At 38.5% G+C, this 24,244-nt stretch overlaps 1 protein-coding gene across 4 annotated transcripts in view; it reads right to left on the bottom strand.

Annotated features, from left to right (window-relative positions):
- LOC134527958 (rhophilin-2) overlaps positions 1–24,244 on the bottom strand; it is a 626,490-nt gene that overhangs the window by 35,624 nt on the left and 566,622 nt on the right. For all 4 annotated transcript variants that reach the window (XM_063361051.1, XM_063361053.1, XM_063361052.1 and 1 more), the window contains one exon: positions 23,626–23,701. In XM_063361051.1, coding sequence (XP_063217121.1) covers positions 23,626–23,701 — 76 coding nt within the window. The remainder of the gene's footprint in view (positions 1–23,625; positions 23,702–24,244) is intronic.

The following is a 24,244-nucleotide window of genomic DNA, read 5'->3' as shown; positions in this document are numbered from 1 at the left end:
GCTCAATGAATCTTGGGTTCCTCCCCGTGGAGCGAGGCATCATCTTGTTTCTGCACAGTCCAACTCTTCTTATGGACAATCCTCCTGCATGCTTAATGGATGCCATATTGCACCCCGCATGACTGAACCCAGGGTTTTCCCTGTCTCTAACCTTTCTCTGTTTAACCTGGATCCTATTTAACCATAGTAATAGTCAAGAGTTAGGCTGGGGACACACTATCCGTTTTCCCGGGACCCGTTTTCCGGGTCCTTCTAGCGGGAAGCTCATGTACTGTTGCTTTTAATGGGGGAGGCCACACTGTCCTTGCAAACAGGTAGTACCGGGAAGCGCCGGGAACATGCTGTCGGTCGTCCCGTCGCCGGGATGAAGGGACGGGAGATAACAACACACGCATTCCAATGGGTGAGGCTACACTGTCCAGTCGCGCGGGTCCCGTTTCGCTTGTAGTCCGTAGCTCGAGGAGACCATGTTTGATACTGATCGTTTTATACAGCTAATCGAAGACCATACCGGTGTCTGGGACATGGCATACAAAAATTATATGGACCGAAATGAGCGAGAAAAAAGTTGGAAAGAGATCGGAAAAGGAATGTGTGCAACGTGGGATGAATTGGGACCACAAGAAAAGCAACAACAAGGCACGTGCATATATTTATTATTTGTTAATGAAATATTCGTTTGACAGAACGAGATGACACAACTGTAAAATTTTTCTTTGCATTATCGAGGATGCTGGTTCGAATCCCATTTTGTGAATTATCATTTTCGTTTTCATTACTTTTTAGAGATCACGCCACATCATTTTGAGAATTACCTCGATGTATCGAGACGTGAAGCCCGCTAAGTATGCTATAAATTGTTTTAGTTAATTATGTTTCCCCATTTAAGTTCAATTACTTTACTTAATAAATTGTAAAAGACGATGTTTCAGATAGGCCGAATATAAACAAATGTTTCAAATCATACATCTATTCATTGAGCATTAGAATTTTTTAAAAGTGTAGATATGCATTAATTTCTTATTATAGATACTGCTTTTCACTAACACCGACTCTATTAGAACATTGTTCGAGCTATTAGATAAATAAAATGGATGAAGTTAAGTCTCATTTGCATATTTATTTACAACTATATTTACAGCATTAACTTACATGTTGTGTTTCAATATTTCTTGTTTGTTTATTAAATTATGACAATATGTGGAAAAATTTATTCATGGTAAATTATAAACATACATAATAAAACTGTGTTTATGTTGTTCTTACATGACAAAAGTAAATCATAACTATACAATCTGCTTGCAAATTCAGGTAAAAATACCAAACAAAATTATTAAATATTACATTTAAGTGTGCTTTGAACCAAAAATATTTCATAATGTTATATTTTTTACCAAACATGGTCAACATTTTCATGCATTAAACTACAATGATATTCCTGGAATTAAAACATACGTTCCATAGTTTTTATATAATTGCGCGTCGAAATACAGATACAGGTGCAACTCAATTAGGCAAACATTATGTTATTAGCTCAGTTTTATTTAAAACAAACCGTAACAAAGTTATCATTCAGTATCCTAGTACACTTTCAATCTTAACATCTTCATTTCTATAGTTTAACCCCTACATTGACCTACGAATATAGGAAAACTATGGATTATAAAATAAAATTACTTGCGAACATTGCAATGAATGTAACATGTAAAGTTAAATAATTTTTGTTAAAATGTAAAAGAACGATTGTTTTTGTTGAGCACCTTAAACAACTGCGAGCTTTGTAAACATGTCGAATGCACTGTTTGAATTATTCTGAGTTTCAACTGGTCCTGGCGAGCGGGAAAGTGTAGTCGGGCGCAGGTCATCCCGGCAAACGGGATGCGGACATGCGGGTCCCGGGAAATAGGATAGTGTGTCCCCAGCCTTAAATTAGGGGAGTTAGTTATGACATCAATCGCTACCACCGCTGGCAAATCCCTGATTAAAGTTCAAGATGCATGCTACCCTTCCTGGATGGTTGAAACCCCGCAAGATAAGGCCTGTAGGCTGCTGTCTGAGACGCACTTAAGAGTCTTCCCTAACCGAGAGCTCACCCAACCCAATTCACTTAGAATAAGTTAGATAAGGAAAAAAATATTTTTGCCTGCAGACGAACTTCGGGTGGACTGCAGTGGTACATTCTAGCCGGTCCGGAATATGGTACTGGTGTGTGGTGCTGGTATCGGTGTCAGTCATCTTGAAGGACATTAACCTTGACCGCGGCTGGCATGTTGGATGAACCTGACTATGACCCGGCAGCCATCTTGAAAGGCGACCCCGGCCGCAATCGTAGATTATATTATCTTGAATTGTGACATCCCAGCCGCCCTTTTTTAGAGAATTTTCCAACATCTTGAATACTAGAACTTTCCACCATTTTGTTTTTCACCATTTTTGAACTATGACAACACATCTTCTACCTTATATTCAAGAAATTTCCGCTACATTTAATTACGATGTCACAGCCATAATCTTGTTTGCGTCTGCTGGATTCCGCCATGTTTGATCCTAACATCACAGCTGCCATCTTTGATTCTGACATTAAGCCACAATTTTTTTTTCGTCTTTGGAGACCGCCATCTTCGATTATGTAATTCTAACATATTGATTTTTCTGCCGAAGTTTGCCATATATTATGTTATGTACGCCACATTGTTTTTGTCGCATGGAGGTCACCATCTTGGATGATATAATGTTCGCCATATTTGTTTCCATTTGATCCTAAGTGCACCAGCTTCGTTCTGTCTCATACGCGTAAAGTCAATGTTCCATTACCTACCAGTGATATGAACCTTATAGGCATATTAAATTTAATTTTTATAAATAATATATTGGCAGCGAGGTGATTCGAACCACAACAGTTTGGGTCTCTGGTATGGAAAACACACGCCTTTGATCTCACGCATTCGAGACATATGCCAGACTAAGAATGAAATAAGGTATACATATATAAAAATAACCACATTTTCGGACTTGTATTTTTTTTTAATATGAAGGAATAATAGCAGCACATGTTGGAGGCCGAGCTGACATCATTGTTTTGAATCATTATTACTAGAAGCGCTAGTGTCGCGTATTGTATACGTTGTCTGCCAAAATGCACTGCCACCATCTTAGTTTTGAATACCTGCTACTAGGAGCGCCTGAGTCACATATTGCACACATCTGCTACAGTGAGCTGACGCCATATTGGTTAAATTTACACCCAAGCGTGCAGTAGAATCAATCACTTTAACATCGTAGCATCCGCCATCTCGTCAGGCATCTTGGCCACTATAGCTAAAATCTGTAATTATTTAACTAAAAATTCGGAGAATAATCTTAACTTCATTAAAAAGGTCAAGGTCATCAAATGTGGCGGCCTGGGTCAAGGCCAAGGTCATCCAATATTGTGGACACCACCACCAACACCATGCACAGGCATCAGTTTCCGGACTGGCTATTATATACTACTGACTGCATATATAGTCGATGTAGTTCATAAGTCTAAAACAAATAGAATTGTTGGTATTGACATAAGTGACGGTTTCATAGAAGTAGACTTAATTCTTGACGTGTTGCTCTCGAAAATGTCGTGCTGAACTTTTTTTGTCATGCATTTTATTGCATTTAGAAATACATAACGCAATTTTTTTTATAATATTATCTATTCTAAAACACTTTAAAAGTTTGTGAATTTTAATAATTTTCTGAATACTTAAATCTCTCTACTTTAATTTTCTTTTAAATTTTATTCACTAATTAAGTGTTTTACTAGCCGCTTCGTTTCATAACGCATTAAGAATTCTTCAGTAATTTTATCACGCAATTAAGTATAAAATATTTTCAGTAAATTAACTTTCCTAATAGGCTTAGAAAAATCCACCCAATTTTTGTACGCACACTTTCTTACTTTGTACCTCCTTGTGTATCCTAATAATGGTAAATAACAGATTACAGTACAGAAAAAAAATTTCGTTCAATTCCGGATAAGGTAACCTTACGTTAAAAAAGGTATAATCGTTGTGGCAGACCTCGTATTATGCTGAAATACCTTATAATTACCCGCTGTATAGCCTAAATTATGTGACATCATAATTCCACTATTTAACATATTTTAAACTCTAATAAACACAGTGAAACAACTGGCCCTTGCTTACATAAGTTTATATTTTCTCTAGCATGTTTTCGTGCTTCGGACAGAAGCTATACTTTTGAAGTATTGTTTATCTGCAGACATTAGATATGACCATGGTTATTTATTAATTTAATGCATACTGCCATTATTTTAAAGTGGGTAAATTTCCAACAGTGCATAAGACTATGTGCATTATTATTTTTATTTTAACGATTTGTTAATAATTTAATAATAAAATAAATCAATGATTTTACTATTTTGGGGGATATACTTTGACGTTACTTACGGTATTTAAGTAAGAAAATATGTTACATTAAGCCAATAATAAGGTTGCACTAACAATCACAAAAAAACGTTACTACTTTTGCGTGCGCATTTAGAGAAAGAGAAATACTAATCACCAATAAAAAATGTAAGTAAATTTGTATTTTTTTGCTAATTTTTTCCGGCAATTATTAGCTTTTATGGTTGTTATGAAACCAAAACCAACAACGTTTGCTTCAAAGAACTCGCCTTTTTTTATTTAAATGTGTTTGGCAGAACATTTCTTTTTCACATCTGTAATTTGACAATACGTAGGTCCTAGTCAGAATCCAAATTTTTCAAATACATGATTTTTACAAAAAATGTGTTCTGCGTTGGGCGCATGTGTAAAATAAAATTCGAGGTCTATTTAATGCTGGACTGGAGTCATAAAGTTTTTATTTGACCTACAGTTTCTTGTGTAACTTCAAGAAGCCGATATTTATAAAAAGGTTTTTCAATTTCCCTCGACTTCGTGCCAACAGGCCTGGAGGGATATAGCTTACACTAACTTGCTCACGGAGCTCAGCCTAACCAATGAGGAAACAGGTTATGCAAATGGCCTGCTCGCGCGGGGAGTCGAACACGCGCCCACGCCTAGCGAGCACCAATAGCGGGACAGGCACGACACAATGGACGCGACAGATAACCATCGCGTTCCACACATCTGTGACGTCAGCACGACAAACTTCGTGGAAGCGTCCGACCTTCCGATTGGAAAAAAAAAATTATCACCCATCGCGCCGCGGTTGCAAAGTAACTGAAATGAGCGTCGAAATTTGGTTTCCCAATTACTGTCCAACTGGTGCACGAGTATCTAATGCATTTATTATTCGTATTTTTTTTATTGAACACATTTTATCTCTCGGTAAACGGCTTTTGGTGAGAGTAGTTTCGTGAATGGAACGAAAGTCGCATGGAACGGCAATGTGTAACCACGGCGCTGCCATCTGTGGCGGATGGCATAAACCAAAGTCCACATAGCCAAAGGGAAACTTTATAGTATTAACTGCTTAATGAATTTTAACAAGATGGGTTGTCGAAAATAAAGTCCAAAGCCGGGTTTTAGTATCTTTTTCAAGTCTTGTTCGCTTTCATCGGAGCCGTTTCATTATATATTTTACATATTATAAAATTTCGCTTTGCAAATCGAATGATTCGATAGTCGACATGCTGCTCAGGCAGCGAATTCTAGCGGTGGGTGCGGAAACTGCGTGTGATTGGCGTCTAGAAATGCACGCAGTTGAAAACACAGTTTGCGTGTATTTATCACGCTCGGCATTATTATTTTTTTAATGAATTCTACGTTAAACTTCGTGTCCCGAGTTTCGTATTATAAGTTTATTCAAAATAAGAGAACACATGAATTTGATCGTTACTGAGTTTAAGTGTACTTAAAGACTAGCTCACAATTTTTTTTTTAAATTATTATTTAATTTGTACGTGAAATATTTTTGAAACGTTCACGTAAAAAATATATATTTTATAAGCAGATTTAAAATCCTCATTTAAACAGTATTTCTCGAACAAAACTTATATAAACACTGATGGCTGATGGCGTGTGTCACGCTACTGTGATCCCAGCACCAGTCCGCTCGACCTCAACGCTAGGCGTAAAGCAGGTTGCGTGCCCCTGTGACGTAACGACGTACCACGAGCACGCAGGGGACGCAACTTGTCTAGCCGCTGACAACTGTGCCGCATCTTCGGCTTCATTCGAAAATTCACGCCGCTGCTCGTGAGTGTGACAGTGCATGAACGACTCAACAACCACAACAATTTTTTGTGCGCTCACACTTTCAGTTACCGTGTCCAAATAAACGGCCTTTAACTTATAAGATGTCATTCTTAAAAATAGCAAGAAGTAACTTAAATAATTATTCAGTAGGTTAGCTACATTATAAATACTTTAAAACATTGTGGATGGTTGGTTATATTAGGTAAGTATAGCTACATTAAAAATACTGTAAAATCATTTTATGGTTGCTTAGCAAATAACTTTTTAATATGTAGCTATCCAGCGCTAGGAAACCGTTTACATGATTTCACAGTATCTTTAATGTAGCTATCCTAACCAAATCAACAGTCCACGATGTTTTAAAGTATTTATAATGTAGCTAACCTAACCTAATTGACCATTGGTTATCATGAGTTGTCCATCCTTCCGCACCGTCTATTTTTTCCATCTTTTTTCGTCAGGAGTGTCGGGTGTGCCGAGCATACCCGAGGCTAGCCGAAGATGCGGCACAGTTGTCAGCGGCTAGACACAAGTGGGGACGCGCGACGACTCCACGTAGTTGATCCAGAACATGGGGCAATAATTATCGGTCCTCGATAAACGCTCCCTCAACCACGCCGTCAGCCAATATCACGTCGCTTTAATTGCCTCGGATGCGAGTGCCATCCAGAGACAAGTTTCCTAAGCGGGAAGAGGCACCTCCACCAAGCCAGTCACAGATTAGTATATTGTAAAAATCTTACATCTACAAAACAGGTATTATATGAGTCTTCGAAATTCGTAAATTCATCATAATTATTTCTTTTTCAAAAATAAGTAGGTAATTGAAAAAAATCCACACGAATGTTTCTAAGGAGAAATTCTTTTTACATCTAAACGTAGCTAGAAAAAAATATTTTTTGGTTATAAAAAATTTAGCTTTTGCAAATGATAAATAATTAATCACAAGAAAGTCGCGAAGCGTGTCAAAAAAAAAAGTTTTCCTCGGAATCAACAGATTTTAATGACTAAGGCAGTTATAATAAATAAAATCATTTATAAATAGTTTAAGTGAAAAGTGTGCCATTTGCTCTGAAGTAATAGTATTTTATTGGTAAGACTATGCCTTTACAGCATACAAGGATAAATCTACAAGGAAGAAAATGAATGAAAAAAAATTATATTTTTAATTTATTGTATACAAAGAGCTACGATTCGTATCTGGCTCAAATGGCGTAAGATAAGGGCAACATTATGTATTAATGTGGTTTTAAATAACATATTAACTATCTTCTTTTTAAATTTTAGTTTTTAATGTTTTAAATAAATGATTGAGACATTTTATATTGCCGTTATTATGAAAAATTTAATTAAATAATACTTAATAATTGTATTATTATAATCGTCTGAGGAAGTGTCTAAACTGCGAATAAAAGAAGATTTTTTTATTTAATATGAACTTAACTTTTAGTAACAATAAGAATTAGTCACACGTAGATGTAATAGCTTTTGCAAAAAACAAAAAAAAAACAGGTATAGCAATTACATTCAATTCGATCATAAAATAATTATGTCATTCAAAAACATCACTGTCCAGTGTTCGGAAATTTCTTTCCTTAGCGTTCTTGTAAAATTCTAATATTAATTATCGTGTCAATAATGCCAGGATATATGATCACGGATCCAGCTAAAACTGTTTTTAAACAAGATATGAAAATATTATATTTGAAATGCGACATTTATCTTACCTGTAATCTGGGGTTAACTTCAAAATTTTTAAATCAAGGGGAAAAAATTAAAAAAATCTTTAGGTTTGCCATACAGTTTTTTATGAGTATCAGTACCGCTATCTTAGATTACATATTTCCGACAGGTATGACGCAATAACAATTTAACTTTTAATTTTGAAAATTTATTTATTTTGTTAAGGTAGAGATCATATCTTAAGAGATTTTCAAAAACCATACCCAAACCCTTAAAAACATCCAAAAGACGAGGTTGAAGTTCGTATGCCATTCGTTGTAGTTGTAGACGAAGTCTTTACTTTATGTAAAAAAAAATTAAAATAAAAAAATTAAAAAAACTGCCGTTTACTAATATAAACATTAGACATGAACTAAACTTCTTTAGTTATCTACTTTCTCGAGCACGAGTATTTTGTTGAGTTTACGTTCGGAATTATTTGCCCAATAAGTAGAGAATAATTCATATACCTATCAATGTTTGGCCCGAATTAGCTGCAAACTAATAAAAACGTGATGTGTTTCGCACAACTACCTACGTCAGAAAACAAGACAGGCTTGTATTCGAAGATACACTGTCTTGCCCTCTCTAGAGTATTCCAGTCATAGGAATATTTAATATTATTAAAATATATAATATGAGGAACAAGTGAAGCAATAAAACACAGCGGTAACAAACAAAAACCTGTATCATGTTACAAATACATTTATAATACGAAACTCGGACACAAAATTTAACGTAGAATTATTAAAAAATAATGCCGAGCGTGATAAATATACGCAAACTGCGTTTTCAACTGCGTACATTTCTAGACGGGAATCCCACGTAGGTTCCGCCCCCGCCGCTAGAATTCGCTGTCGGAGCTGCTACGGCAACTATCGTATCATTTAATTTGCGCAGCGAAATTTTAAACTATATAATGAAACTGCTCCAAGAAAAGAGAAAAAAGACTTGAAAAAAAATTACTAAACCTTGGGTTTCGACCTGTTTTACGAGGGATTTCATTAAAATACTGTCCATGTCGTAAATTTCATTAAAAACTTAATACTGTAAGTTTCCCCATTATATTTGTGATTTTTGGTTTTCGCCATCCGCTACAGATGGCAGCAACGTGATTGTTGCACATTTATGTCCCATGCGACTTCTGTCGCATTCACGAAATTACTCCCATCTAATGACGTACACCGAGAGCTAAGTAGTTCGTGAGAGCCTACCCTAAAGGCTCCCACACGCGATCAGTCCGAACTTAACAGTCGGAACTGTCGCGTGTGTGCACGGACTGTGGACTGATCAGTTGGAAGTGATAGACTGACGAACTGATGGTTCCACATCAAATCGGACTGTGGGCACGAGAGCACTCAGTTCGAACTGCCGTGTGTGGGAACAGTCCAAACTGTCAGTCCAAACAAACAGTCCATCAGTTGAGTGTCATGGCAAACATCTTTGTTTATGCTCTTTGTTTGTTTTGCTGTTTTGTTTTCCTTTTTCAACCTAAAAGTGCACTGCAGTTGCAACATCCAAAGTTTCTTCCATATTCTACGATGAAACGAGACATCCAACAGCAACAGCAACCGCAAGACTGGTCGTGTGTGGGGAAGGCTCCAGTTCAGTCCAAACAGTCAGTTCTGACTGTTTGGTCTGAACTGATAACCTGGACTGATTGTGTGTGTGCACAAGGGCCTCAATTCAGTCCAAACTACCAGTTCGGACTGAGCTGGTAGTTTGGACTGAGCAATCTAAACTGGACCTGGGCTGATCGTGTGTGGGGGGGCTTAAGTCACTAGCGCTCACGAGACCGCGTGGGCACGACCTCCGGTGCGACACGGATTGAAAACACCCTGCTGCGATCAGGATGGAATAAGCAACTTTCATCCCACGGTTGTTTGGGTTGGCGTACTTTATGGTTTACCATTCTTCCTCACTCGTATGCCTCGGGCAGTTGTAAACAATGCTGTGGTCCTGACATGCGTACCTCACTGCATGCTTCAAAACCCACACACCAGCACGAGTCATGATTCGTGAGTTACTAGAAGTAAACTAGCTGTTACAAGCACCATATAAGGTACCAATTACAAGGTGACCTGGAACTGGGAGTATTTTAAGTTCAAGGGCAACACTGAACTCATCGCCTCTGCTCGCACGGCAACTGCTGTTCATTCTTTTCTTCTAGGCCTTTGAGGAATACCTGGGTTCGGCTTACGCTCCAGCCATTCCGATTTTGATTTTTCTCTGAGTCCTCCAAAATAACCCAAGGAAAATTGTGGGATGCTTCGGGAATAATTAAAGCGCACGGCAGATGCATTTCACCGTTCACCTGTTCGAGTTGCGATGAATGACACCGTCCCTGACGACCTCGACACAGAGCAGACTTGCTTCCCTGGGAAGCGGTCGCCCAAAACATGCATGGCGTAGTAAAAAGTGTGTGTTGGTGTACTGCAAGTACCTGTAGTATTTTAAAGATCGTTCACTTTCAAAGTTATCACACTGAAAAAGTCACGTGAAAGTGAAACTATCAACCAAGCGTATAATGATTAGAGAGACCTGCAAAATTCGTCATATTATTTGGGGAAATGCAAATTTTTGTTTATTTATTTGTCTGAATAGCATCTTCATTGGGTCAGAAATGGTTTGACACATCCCAAAAGAAAATTGTTTTTTATAAAATATAAAAATTCATATGATACAATCACATGCAATCCTGATAAAAGGTAAAACCTTGCAACAACCAATGACATACTAACATTTTATTTATTTAGTCACGGCCAAATTCATTTCTTTGCTGTTTTACAATTGGTACGTGATAAACATAATCCACTATGAATATGCATAATTAAATATTAGTTTAGATAAATACTAATACAATACAATTAAAACAAAACATATTTAAAAAGCAGTACAGTAGATAAATTTAATATTGTTTTTAATTAAACTGATTCTTTCAGTACGTATGATTTTCCATCAACGAGAAAAATGAAATATGTTTTTGTGTTCCCGATAGATATTTCCATATTTTACATGCTATGTGGGTGAAAGAGTGTTTGTAAACTGATATACGAATTTCGGGTACATGACAGGAGTTCTTAATCCTCATATTGTCATTATGAACAGAATGGAAGCCGACAAGCATATATGTTGGATATTGTAGAGTATTTTGTCTATTTCTATTTCATGTTATTCCCAGGCCATTAGTTAAATAGTCCTACTTCTTTTAATTGAAACAATATCTCAGACACGTTTTCTGAATATTTTGTATGCGAGTTTGCTGAGTTGAGCTTATATTAACAAACAAATCCGTTAAATACGGATAAAACTAAGACATCGCAAAAGTGAATCTTCATTTCAGTGGTTAAATATTTTTTTCAATCTGTAAAGGTGTTGCAAACGATAGTAGGCAGTGTGTATAGCTGATGATATTTGCTTGTCCCAAAAAAAAAATGTTTATCAAATATTATTTCTAGGTTTTTTACAGAATTTTGTTTCTGGTATTGGTTCCCCTTGACAGTTATCTGTTTGTGTACAAATTTTTGGAACCTTGCCTGGGCCCAGAAAATAACGTTAGTTCTGCAGGTCACTGATAATGTTGTTGACTTCAGTCATTCCCGGGAAGCAGCTTGCTGAAATTCTGATCCTCCTACAAGCGCCGGCACTCGGCACTTCGCCGGGTTGTGTAGGAGACGTGTCGCTATGCGAGCTTCAGCTGTTCATTCTGCCCAACCTTCAGAAAAAAACTACACTCGCAGAAACACTTGCTTAAACCAAAATTCTCAATTTTTGCATAGATAGATGTGTCAATAATTTTTTTTTTGTTTTGAAAACATATTTCAATGATCCGACCAAACTGTGTGATAAATTTTAATACACGTCCTGCTGGTCTTGAAATAATTGCTATGTTCTTTAAGTTTCGTTCCTTCTTTTTAGATTTTCAACAATTTTTACAGGAATTCAAATTTCCCTGATAGCTCTCGGCACGGCGTAGATCCCTGTGGGAAAGGGGGGGGCCACCGCTCCACTGGAAATAAGAAGCCATTCACTGAGGGGGAGGGGGGGGGGGGTTCCGCTTGCGCTTGCAAAAGCGTGACCCTGAAACGGGGTTAATATCAAAACTATAAAAAACTTTCCGTACATTTTAAAAGTTTTCTGATTATTGAACGCATGTAGGCCAAAATATGGGCAGCATACATCATACGAGTACCGTATCCACAGATAACGCGTCGATTAACCCCCAAGTGCAAAACTCTCGAATCCCCCCCCCCCCCTCAAAGGGAGAAATTCCCGCGGAGAATCCTCCGCCCCGTCAAACACGCTCGCCGCGACAGCGACAGGGAGAACGGAGCGACATTCGCGCGCGACGGAGGCGGCGAAAGCGAGTCTGTCCGCGGTCCGCCGGCCGCCGGACGCGACCGAGCGAGTCGCCGTCCGTGCAGCGCGACTGGCGACCGCTGCAGCGTCTGGAGCCGCAGCTTCCACCTCGCGGGCCTCGGCACTGCGGTCCCCGGGCAGGGCTTCGCATCGGGACATACAGATAAATGAAACAGAGGTGTCGGTTAGGTGGTTGACGAAGTAGCTGTTACAATTCAAATATTCCCCAGCTAACAAATTAGATATCTAAGCGAAAAAAAAAAAAGTTTTTTTTTGTCTTTCTTACTAGAATAATTTAACTTAAAAGCTTCTCGTTCTATTGCCTTGAAAATTAAAAAAAAAATAAACGTTTTAGTTAGCAACATGTTACTTTCATGTGCTTCGCACAGGTTAATCGTTTGGATTGAACAACAACTCTGATATAAATTCACAATTTTATTGGTAGAGACTGCCGTGAGTCGGTGAATTTTCTCGTGGCACCACACATTTTTCTCCGCCAATGCACTATGTCACTGCTCAATCTCATCATTTCACCCATCGCCCTTCTCCTAATGATCTCTATAAAGACGGGAGATAAAATATTAACATTAATTCATTCATTTAAAGGGTGAGATGGGAGAAATTCCGAAGCAGGGGTGTGGGTGTGCCCATCGTACTCCTAAAGAGGCTGCAATTTGCAACAGGAAAGGCGGTTAGAACCGTTTCAGGTCATAAATTAATGTTTATGCTGAACCCTTTTTTGAACTTTAACAATATTTTCGACTGGCTTTCATTTTTTTTTATTTACAAAATTCAACTAATTTAATATTTTTAAATGACAAGGTGAAATAAAACATGAGTATTCATCATTGCCTTTAAAATAATAAGTTTAAGTTCTAAAGTCTATTTAATGCTCTTTTTTTTTTTTACGGTTTCAAAACGTTTGAAATTTAACTTTCGCAGCGAATAATGTCAAACATGATAGAATATGAATCTGCTATACTTCTGTGAGAACGAGGCAGACCCTGAGGACTGGGGAACGAGCAGCTACAGGCAGCTACAGGCAGCTACAGGCAGCTACAGGCAGGAGTAATGACACGGCCGCGGCTGGCTGTGCACACGGGCCTTTGGGCCCCGCGGGGGGCTGGCCGCCGAGATTGCCGGCGAACTGCTGGGTCGGGCTCTAACAAGCGGGGCGGGCCCTCCCACGAGTCGCGGGGGAAAAGGGGGGAGGGGTTCAGAAATTACAATGCCGCGTTCCAAAACAAACGACGCTACTCTGTTTGCAAGTCCCCCCCCCCTCCTCCATTCCAGTTAGCAACGCCCGGACGAGAGGTAGCAGTTCTCTTGTCTCACGTTTGTGCACGTCATAAAGACGTGCCAATTCAACTCGCATGCCTCGCGTTCCGATCCGAACTGCCGACCCAGAAATATGCCAGGTTCAATTTGGTTCTCTCCCGAGTTTCAGTTTATTTCTGTAACATGTAGGCTAACTTTACCAAAATACATATGTCGAATTAACAACTAATTATTCATGGGCGTCGCAAAGACATATTTTTTGGGGGGGACTTCAACTGATTTAGTGTTGAGGATTATCCATCACCTGGAAAAAAAGGGGGGGGGGGGGTTCGGGGGTTCTCCCCCGGGAAAATTTGGTGTATGAAGGTGCAAAAAGGTGGTTTTTAGGCATTTTTATTTTACACGAATATCGAATTAAAAAGTGCTCACATTACCACGATTGGACTAAATGCACCATGCGCAACATATGGGTTATATTTATATCACAGAAATCATATTTTTAATATAACTACGAAACTAAATATATTATTGGAGGTGACGAAATTGAATACTTATTATTGGGGGGGACATGTCCCCCCCCCCCCGGTTGCGACGCCCATGAATTATTTATAGAAACTATCATATATGCATACGAACACTAGATCCTGTAACCTAGTTGACATTGTCCTTACCACATACAGTACGTTTGTGTCTGAAAATTATAGGTAGAATTTTGTATTTTCCTAACTGCTGGTGCCTTTTAATTACATTGAACTTTGAAATTAGCTCGGGGATGTGTTGTAATGAAACTGATTATCGACTAACCTTTCACACATTACTAAAACTAACTTATAAAGACATAAATCATGTGGACACTTTTACGAACTTGTTGCCATTGTTATGTTAAAAAAGTAAAAGATCCAAGAAAGAAAGAAGTCTACTGTAGAGTTATAATTTAGACAAAATAATCTTACAAATAAAATATGTAATTATTGGTACAAGAAATCGATTACACTGTTTCATTGTTAAAAAGAAATAAAAAATATTAGTAGGCCAGCCATCAGAAAAAATATCGCAATGAATGAATTTAAAAAAAATTAAATCTGTATAAAAAGGCTAACAATAGATAGTTTCATTACGAAGAAAGAATTAAGAGAAGGCACAATATCAGCATAATGTAAGTTTCTGAAACGCTCATGACAATTTATAGAGGTTAGCTAGGGATGGTGGACCCACAAGCAGCTTACCTCACATCATTTCTACTTTAATAAGGCACCGTCCTCTAAGTTAAAACAGGCAAACACCAACTAATACACTACATTGCAGTAGTGCTTAGGCTTTCTCGTAATTAATTTAATAAAATAATTGTTAAAGGCATAAAAATAATATATTACGGAATTATAACGATTCTTAGTGAGTCAAATATTTGTGGCCCACCTTGAAACAAGCATAACCTCAAATGTTAACAGTTTAGTTTGTCAACAAGTATTCGGCTATTTTGTCCAGACCCTGCTCACCATATGTATTCATACCCTACTTGTAAGTTATACCTATATAATATAACATGTGCACATTTCTTTACATCTTATTCTATCTCTGCAATCTGTTAAAGGCTTTAGATGTTGACACTTATGTTCTTTTTATATACACGCCTACATAGTATAACAAAATTATAACTTTACTTTAGCAGATCGTTAGTTTTAGTAAAACGGCAACCTGACGTCTGTTAAACCAACAACCTTTTTTTTTTTCAAAGTTAAATCAGCATATATTAACAGAAAACTTCCATATATGAAACAAAAACCTACATATAATTACATCATAAATTATGAGAATTCGTGGGAAAAAAATTAATTTATGTGAAGCCGCATATAAATAAAAAGGAAATAATGATTTTATCTGTACACGCGTGATCAAACAAATGTAAAGATAAAATCACTTTTTCAAAGTATTTGAACTAACGACAAGTCATTTTTCTCGGCACGGCGCGGCGGCAGGGATTCTATTAATTTAAAGTTACACAGATCTTGAGATTCCAAGAATTATATATATAACTACGTAGATAGCAAACCATTCGAGACATATGATGGACGAGGTTAAATAACACTGCAGTTTTTATACTTGACTACAAAGGTTGATATTTCTGCCTTGCAATTTTACTCTTCACTTCACTTCACTTGTGAAGCAGTGTTGTAACGCTCACGAAACAATATCATCTCTCAGTGGCACAAGAGAGTGTATAAAGGCAGTGTTTTCAGATCCAATCACGAGTGCGGTTTGAGTTGATCGCAACTTCAACTACCCGCAGCCTCGCGAACAGAGGGGGATGTGAGGTGAGAAACGCTTTGAGGCTGGGTTTTTAAAGCTAGCAAGGAACGTAAGAGCGCAAGGACACAACACGCAACAAGAAAACTACAGTGGTTTATAATACATTCAAGTCGCAAAAAAAAAATCACCAACTCTGAATATTGAAAGTGTACTACTATTGAAAACATTTGCCTCAGCGGGCATCTTTACATAAAATAATGTTTATCAGGAAGACACGTGAAAATCTTATTAATTATATTTTAAAATATAATGTTTTCACTCCTCAATAATTTATTAAGTAAAAACTCTATGCGTGTGATGAAAATCAGAACCTTCTGAACTCATAACGTTTCCATCGATTTCAGAACACTTCACTGCAAATATAGAAAGTGGAAGAACGCAACCCGAAACGGAAGACGTTGAAAGCTGACTGATGCTTGCGTTGGGTTTTTGTGTTTTGCGTAATTTACAAACATGTAGGATTTGAAAACAAAATTTTTAATTTTTTTTGCGCATTGCGTTTGTTGAGTTCTAACGTTTGTGGCGTGGCTTATACATCCGCCCTCAAGATGGAGTCACAATGTCACGACGGGCACGACACGGTCGACACTCTCAGTGACCAATGAAATACAAGGTCACTGTGACGTCAACCCGATAAAATAGGCGCCCCGACGGCCTGCAAAAAGTATAGATTCCATTTATAATTTTGTTGAGTCATGCCGTACGACGGAAAGACAAACGGCAACCTTACAAAACTAAACTAAAATATTTACCTATTTGGTAAATCTTTATGATGAAAAACGAAATTTCGTTTTACGCGTGGGTAAACTTTCACAGTTGTAGTGTGCCTTCGTCTGTTTATATAAACGGATATATTTGTGTTGTTATATTTGGACAGAGGTCATGATTTAATTTAAGAATGGACGAGTCCAGCGAAGAACTTTTAGTTAATGCAGTTCATGCTAATGGTATTTTGTATGACATTGGGTTAAAGAACTACAGAAGTCAGCCAAAAAAAGAAAGCATAGGCTGAGATCGCATTTTCTTTTTCTCTAATACGCGGCTTTTAGCGAGTTCTGTACTGCATTTTATGAACACATTTGGCTGTGCAAGATTTGCCCGACAGCTAAAATAAGAGTTTCTCGTGTAGATGCTGCGGTGGTATTGCCATCCTGCCGTGCTGGGGCGCTGACGTGTCGTGTTGACCCCTGCTGCCCCGGGCTGCTCGCTGTGTGCGGCCGGCCATCTGCAACGCAAATCGCCGTGCGATCGCCGGCAATGCCCGCCTGTATCGGCCTCCAATCGGCCCTCGAGTAATTGCAGCCCCGCGCGGCGCGCACCACGCGCCTGTGCGTGTAAACACACATGATTGGTCGCGCGGGAGATGCCGGCACGTCCTCGCCGGGCGGAACCGCCAATCATGGCCAGGCGGGCCGACGGGATATTTCGACTGCCCTCTGACGAAACAATCGCGCAGTTGCATGCAAGGGAAATATTTTTTCTTCTTATTTTTTCACTATGTTTGAAAGTAAATTTAGCACTAACAATGCCAGTTTGTGTGTGTTAACAAACCTACTCTGTTTATACGTACAAAATTTTTACTATTAAAAAATAACGACAAGTTTAATGTAATATTTTAATTGTTTGCAAACATTAAAGTTCTATAGTTAAAATTAAGTACACTTTAGAATTGCGATTAAAAGAATAATAAAACTACATAAGCTACAGGTGGAAATAAACTCCTACTTAAATATTAGAGAAACATCATCAGTTTAAGTACCTAAAAATGAAATTTAAAAAAAATTAAAGTTTTAGGTTTTCACCCAAGGTTTTATACGTTTTTGAAATCTGATACGAACAGGAAGAAATAAATCCACTCGTACATACTAACCGCGATGTGTAGCTATTTTGAGCGCCGTGCTGCAAAACTGTGACTTGACGTTTTAAGAATAAGACATTTAGGGGAATAACGCCAATTAAGAAGCCCCCTAAGTAAAGGTGTATGTGTGTAAATAAGGCGGGATGGTAAGCGCGACTCTCGCTTCGTGCGTTGGACAACTATGAGATTTGAGCGGTAACCATAACATTGTTATGACAGATAAACGAAGGTAAAGGTGTAAGGAATGTCTCTTCCGTGCTTTCAAAAATCTTTAGCTGGAGATTATTCTGAAGACATGCTTTTTAGCCATTTTCACGCTTGTATAAACACAGTTTAAAAACGAAATACTGAAACAGAACTACTCATCCGCTCTCAGCATATTCTTAAATGCTTATCGTAAAAGGACCCCACTCAGTTATCTTAAGCAGTTTTCACATCTTGTGGTTTCTAAAGCCCAGGTAGGCGAGCCCTTAAGGTGGTCCCCAAACGGCACGCCATTAACAAACCGCTCAAGATGTATTGAACTTGTCTGATTACGAATAGCATGTAAGAGGCAACGCGCTTGTTATGCATATTTAATTCCACGGTTTTGTATACAACGTGTACTTTTTGAACAGTCAAAAAAGGCTAAAACGGGTTTTTCACAGACTTTTAAGGTATGATAAATTCTACACACGAAATTGTAAACGGTGTGGGGAAGTGCAAGGAGCCCTTAACTTAAATACTAGACCTTAAAATTCTAGGGTTTTCGTATAAAGACCTGTAGAGGCGCGTTAGCCACGCGAAGACTGCACGCCAGCTCGGTGCCTGGGGCGCAGAGAATGTAAGGCGTGCGATGAGCGAACCAGAGTCGGTGCGATTTGAAAACTGCTCAAGATATGCGGGCGGGGTCTGTTTACGCAAAAGCACTTAAAGAATTCGCTGATGTGCCGAAAAGTAGCCTCCTTTTGATTTCGGATTAAGTTTTATAACTGGATTTTCAGAAGAGTTAAAATGGCTAAAAGGCGTGAGAGTAATTTTTTAGGAGTAAAACAACCGGTACAGATTCTTGAAAGAGACTTGATTCTTAAGATTCTTAAGGGACTTGCAATTACACCTTTACCTTCGTTTCTCCGCCGTATATTGTTACGGTCACTTCTGAAATTTCATAGTTGTCCTAGAGACGACTAGAAGGCTGCGCGCCAGTCCAGAGGAGACACCGCGCTAGAAGCACCAGCGAGCCGCCTCACTAACCGACACACACCCCGACACGCCGACGGCTCGCTGACCTCTGCCACGCCTCGGCGCCCTGGCTGGAGACCCGCACCGGGTCAAAGGTCACGGAGCGGCGGAGTGCGCGCGCATCTTCTTCCTAGTGTGCGGCTTCGATTCCTCGTCTGGCGAGTCACTGCACGGGTGTTGGGTAACAAACCACATTTACTTCGAACGGCTAGCAAAAATTTGTACAGTGCAAAAGAAAATAATGGGCGTGACCGCCACGCGCGTTAGAAGTGAAACGTCATATACAGAATGATAGAACATTTGTAGGATGCACAAGTACTTGAAACAAATTTAATTATGCGTTAAAGATAGCTACTTATTCCTATTTTCCATGATTAGTAGAATGTAATATATAATAATAATAGTAATCGAATATTTTAATACACGCCAGAGATGTGTAACATCTAACCTCGGTAACCGTTGTTCTCATGTTGCATATACACGAAACTAGGACTCGAAATTTAACGTAGAATTCTTTAAAATAATTCCAAATATACGTAAATTTGTGTTTTCAACCAACTTTCTGGACGCGAATCACACGTAGATTCCGCACCCGCCGCTAAAATTCGCTGCCGGATCAGCTACGTCAACTATCGAATCATTCCACTTGAAGATCAAAATTTTAAAACTATATGGTGCAACGTCTCTGAGAAAAGCGAAAAATATTTTTTTTAAAAAATACTAAAACCCGACTTTGAACCTGAATGTCGACACTGATTTTAATTGAAATACTGCTCATCTTGTTTCCTTCTGGCTTTGCGAACTTTGGTTTGCACCATCAGACACAGATGGCAGCATCGTTGTGTTCCTTGACTTCCGTCGCATTCACGAAATTACTCCCACCAAATGCCGTATTCCGTGAGCTAAGATGTTTACACATCAATAAAAAGTTTTACAGGGGAAAACATTTTATAGTTTCCAGCGTAACGAAAAATGAAGCTCTTCACCAACTACTGCCTTTGAGTGAGGAGTTGGGTGGTCATTATTCATTATTCATTATTCACCCTTCCACTCCCCCTCCCCCCTCCTCCCCCAGGCGCTCCACGACTCAGCCTTTACTTTTCCGTTTTTTGTAACGCTCCAATGAATCATCGCTTCGAGCTAACTTACTGCCTATAGAAAAGTTTCAATTCAAAAAATTTAAGTTCACAAAGTGTGTGTATATATATTACAATACTAATGTACATTTTTCAGTATAACACACATTAGTTGTCGCTTCTAATTCCAAGCGAATCATTTTTCCGGACGTTCGGGTCATTGAGTTGTAAGGAAGAGCAGTATACTCTTAATAAGCAAGAATAGATATAATTTAAATAGTATTTGGATTATTTGCCCATCTCTATCCAAAACTAAAGCGGCGCCTAAATTTTTCAGCAGTATCTTAGAATAGGCTTAGATGCCAAAGCAACCGTCTGTAAGTTTTAGACTGTCTGCACTGAACGGCGAAAGTTGAGACATATCTGTGTGTCTTCCATGCACACGTATTTTCTAGTTACAACACGGAGGTAAGTCGATACACGTGGCAGGCGACTCGTCACAGACTATTTTTTTTTTCAAGCAGCGAAACGCTGTACGTGTCATTACACCTGTTAGGCCCGTCCTACAACGCCACGGAAGCGGCCACGGATGACTCAACGGCAACACGTAATCACGGTAAATGACACGCATTTGAAGACAGTAGCGAACGGATAAGGTGGGCAGCTCAAATTCCTACATTTACGTCAATTAGAGCGACCAATAGAAACCGAGTATTTGGCCGAGGTGGTAACCATGTTCGTTTACGTTCTGAGTACACAAATATCTGTATGTACACGAACAGTGATTTATATTTATTTTGTAGTTCATTTTTTATATTTTATTTCAACCCTGATCTGGTCCCTCAAAAATGTTTCAGTTAAATCAAGGTTTCGTAACCATGATATTTGATAAATTCTAATAGCTTCTGAAATCAAACTTGGCATTCAAACTATAAATGTCCGCGCATTTCATGCTGCATTACTAATTCAGCAAACAAACTTCCATTTTACAACATGCTGGTATCTTTGTTATGATTGTGCTGGTCGCAAAATTTCCAAACAGTCGTATTGTTTGCCGTTGGGTTTCCTTGCGCTGTGGAGTCAGCAGAACGGATGATAAAAAAACGTAAATATCTTTGTGCGTCCGTGCTCCGTGTCCATTTTGTGCGTCTCCGTGTCATCGCTGAACGGGCACTGAAGCCGCTGAACACCGCATGCTGACATTGACATGATCAGTAACCGACGGTCACTCCAGTGCGCTGCCCGAGCGAACAACGTCCATGTTTTCGTTTTCGTAAATTATTTTATTGCTGAAAGAGATTACATATGGCGGTGAAGCCAAGAAATACAATAATATTAACATACAATAAACTATTTACACGCACTAGCTGCAACACCAGACGGCCATTGTCTCTTCCTGCAGTTCATGACACTAAGTAATACAATATAAAGTGATACCATAGCATACACGACAAACAAACGACAAAATACACATATTAACATGGGTACAAAGTCTATGTCCTGGTCGTGGACTCGCCGCAGCTCAAGAGCAGTTTGTTCTGCTTCACTAGCAGGCGAAGCGCGGCTGGCTGGCTGGCTGCCCCAGGAGATAAGATCTGGGTCATTTTTACATTATAAGCTTTTCTTATTTAAAATAAATATTTTGATTGTGGTTTTATTTCCGAGCTCTGTCACGCCAGTATTTCCAAATTCCAATTTATTTCCTGATAAAGATGTTACGTTCAATTTCTGTGTTTATGTTTGTGTTCTGCGTTCTATGTTTGTGTGACTGCTCCTACTGTGTAAACTATTGTTCCGTCTTTGGGAAAATGCCTACGGGCAGAAAGAAATAGAATATAGGTAGTCGTATTCCTGCAGCAACGCCAGTCTTTCCATGCTTGTACAGCTTAGTGTTACGCAATCTGTCGTAAACGCGTACGCTTATGCCCTCACTTTCTGACATTTACGAGAGATCCAACACAAAAAAGTGAACAAGCCTCAATATAGTAGAAGTTACTCATTCTTCTATTACGTACTGCGCAGTCCAAATATCATCTAAAACAGGCTTTTAAACCTCCGGATGTAATTTGGACACACATAGTTGGTATAATGGTGGCCACACTGAATGCAAATCTTTGCGTGTCTAATGACAGAAAGCTGAGTACAGGTCTTCCGAAGAACCAGTCTAGTTATGTTGCTGCTAATACTTCAAACTTAGAGAACTAAAGTGCTAACGCAAGTACAGCTATCAATGTTAAGTCATTTCCTGACGGGGTTTGGAGAGGAAAAAAAACATTTGACATTCGGTGCATGACATTCCAACCACATGGAAGGGAAAAATTGGAAGATTCAGATGCCTTGCAGTAAGTGTGAGGTGCCCATGTGAGTAACATAAACCTTTGTCTCGTGGAATGTACTTAATTTAGGTATGTAATCAATTGATGCAAAGTTTCCCACTTGTGGAAAATCCTGTTGTAACCTCGCCGGGAATCGAGCCCAGATCGAGTAGTGGTCTGTCGACCACCCTTCTCCCGATATCGTTGCGCCCACTTCTAGCGCTATTCGTGCAGTAAGAACTGAACGATGGCTAGCCTACCTCGTGTATGACTGATTTACTATGTTTTTTCCTTCTAATTTATTAACTTATTATTTTTGGTACTAAACTGTATATAGTCTGGAAGAAAAAAAGTTTTTTTCCTTTGAGTCTTAAATGAATAACAGGTTGAGTTAAGCCACTGGTAGCACGCAATATATGAATCAAACCCGGTAAAAAAAATGTGGGAATGTAATGAATTTCAAGATAGCTGATACTGACATAGTTTACCCTTCTAAAACTTGGTTGAAACTGACGCTTCTTTCAAGTAGATAACGGTAAAGCCATAATTTGAGACAGTATTCCAGATTATAAGAGTTAGTGATAAGAGTTGGCTAGTACTGTTTGATTCAAAGAATACGTATCAGTAACGCCTTCAATAATACAAAAATGTGAGCCCCTAGCTTGATTAAGCTAAACGATCCAGTCAAAAATCACGGAACGGTTTCGTGTTTGATACACTATCCCATTAAACATTTACGCACTAGCGTAAGTGCTTAGTGGTAAAAATAATACAATATATTCACAATAAATAACTCAAATTCAGTACATATTAGGAAATGTTGACAAATGTCCAACAGTGTAAAAAAATATTGTTATTAACAAAGCCAATGGTTTTTTTTAATATTCTGTATTAACACTATTTTACAACATTTAGTATGTAACTACACGTAAAATGGACTAAGAAAAATAAGTGATAAATTTTATATTTTAAGAATTGACTAGAAATAATTAAAGGCAATATTCTATAGTTTTTTATATTTAGCTATAAAATTTATAACGTAGTTTTTTTAATACTCCTGTATGCCATTCAGAACTGTTTATTATATATAAACTATATATATATATATATAGTACTTATCTAATATTTGATTTGTGTTGTGTGAAATAAAAACCTTTAAGATAGCAGCCTATCTGTACCTGTCCCGCCTAGGTTAATTGCCTAGGGTAAGAAAAAAAAAAACAAAACCAAACTGAGGATCTCAGACGACCTTGAAAGCCGAGACACGAAGAGAAGGCAGTGTAATGACTGACCTTGAAAGGTTCCCGGAAGTCAATCTCCTTGGTCTCCTTCAGCCCCAGAGGGATCATCGGCATCACAGGCTGCGTGCTGCAACACACAGACACAACACGTCACGTCACGTCACGTCAAGTCACGTCACGTCCACCGCGACAGACGCAGAATCACACAAGAAACATACTGACCACTGAAACCGGGTCGAACGCAAGAATAATCCACACGCAAGCACCTTGGGATTTTTTTTAAATTTTATTTTGCTTTTATAAAATGTTAGGGTGTGTTACATAAATTAAACTGTCGCAAAAAATTCAATTTAGTTTAGATGTTTTTTTTCCCGGGAGGATAGTATGACGTAAGTCTAGGTGATTGTAACTATAATAAGAACTTTTTAGATAAGGCTTGTTACATAAATAATAAACAAAAGGGTTGTTTAGGTATTGAAATTCTCGCCAAAATTATTATTCTTTAATTTTTTTTCCCCGAAAGGGCGAGATTCCACGCGCCCAGGTAATTGTAACTCAAATGAAAGTTCGGTAAGGTTAGATGAGTGGCATCGTGAGAATGCATGAAATATTGTAAAATGGTTAATTTTATTTCGGCGAACTCCGGACATGTTCGGGACTGTCCCGGGGT

This window comes from Bacillus rossius, chromosome 1 (genome assembly GCF_032445375.1).
Source record: "Bacillus rossius redtenbacheri isolate Brsri chromosome 1, Brsri_v3, whole genome shotgun sequence".
In the NCBI taxonomy this organism is placed as follows: domain Eukaryota; kingdom Metazoa; phylum Arthropoda; class Insecta; order Phasmatodea; family Bacillidae; genus Bacillus; species Bacillus rossius.
The sequence above is the reverse complement of the archived record's forward strand: the minus strand, read 5'-3'. Positions and strand labels throughout refer to the sequence as shown.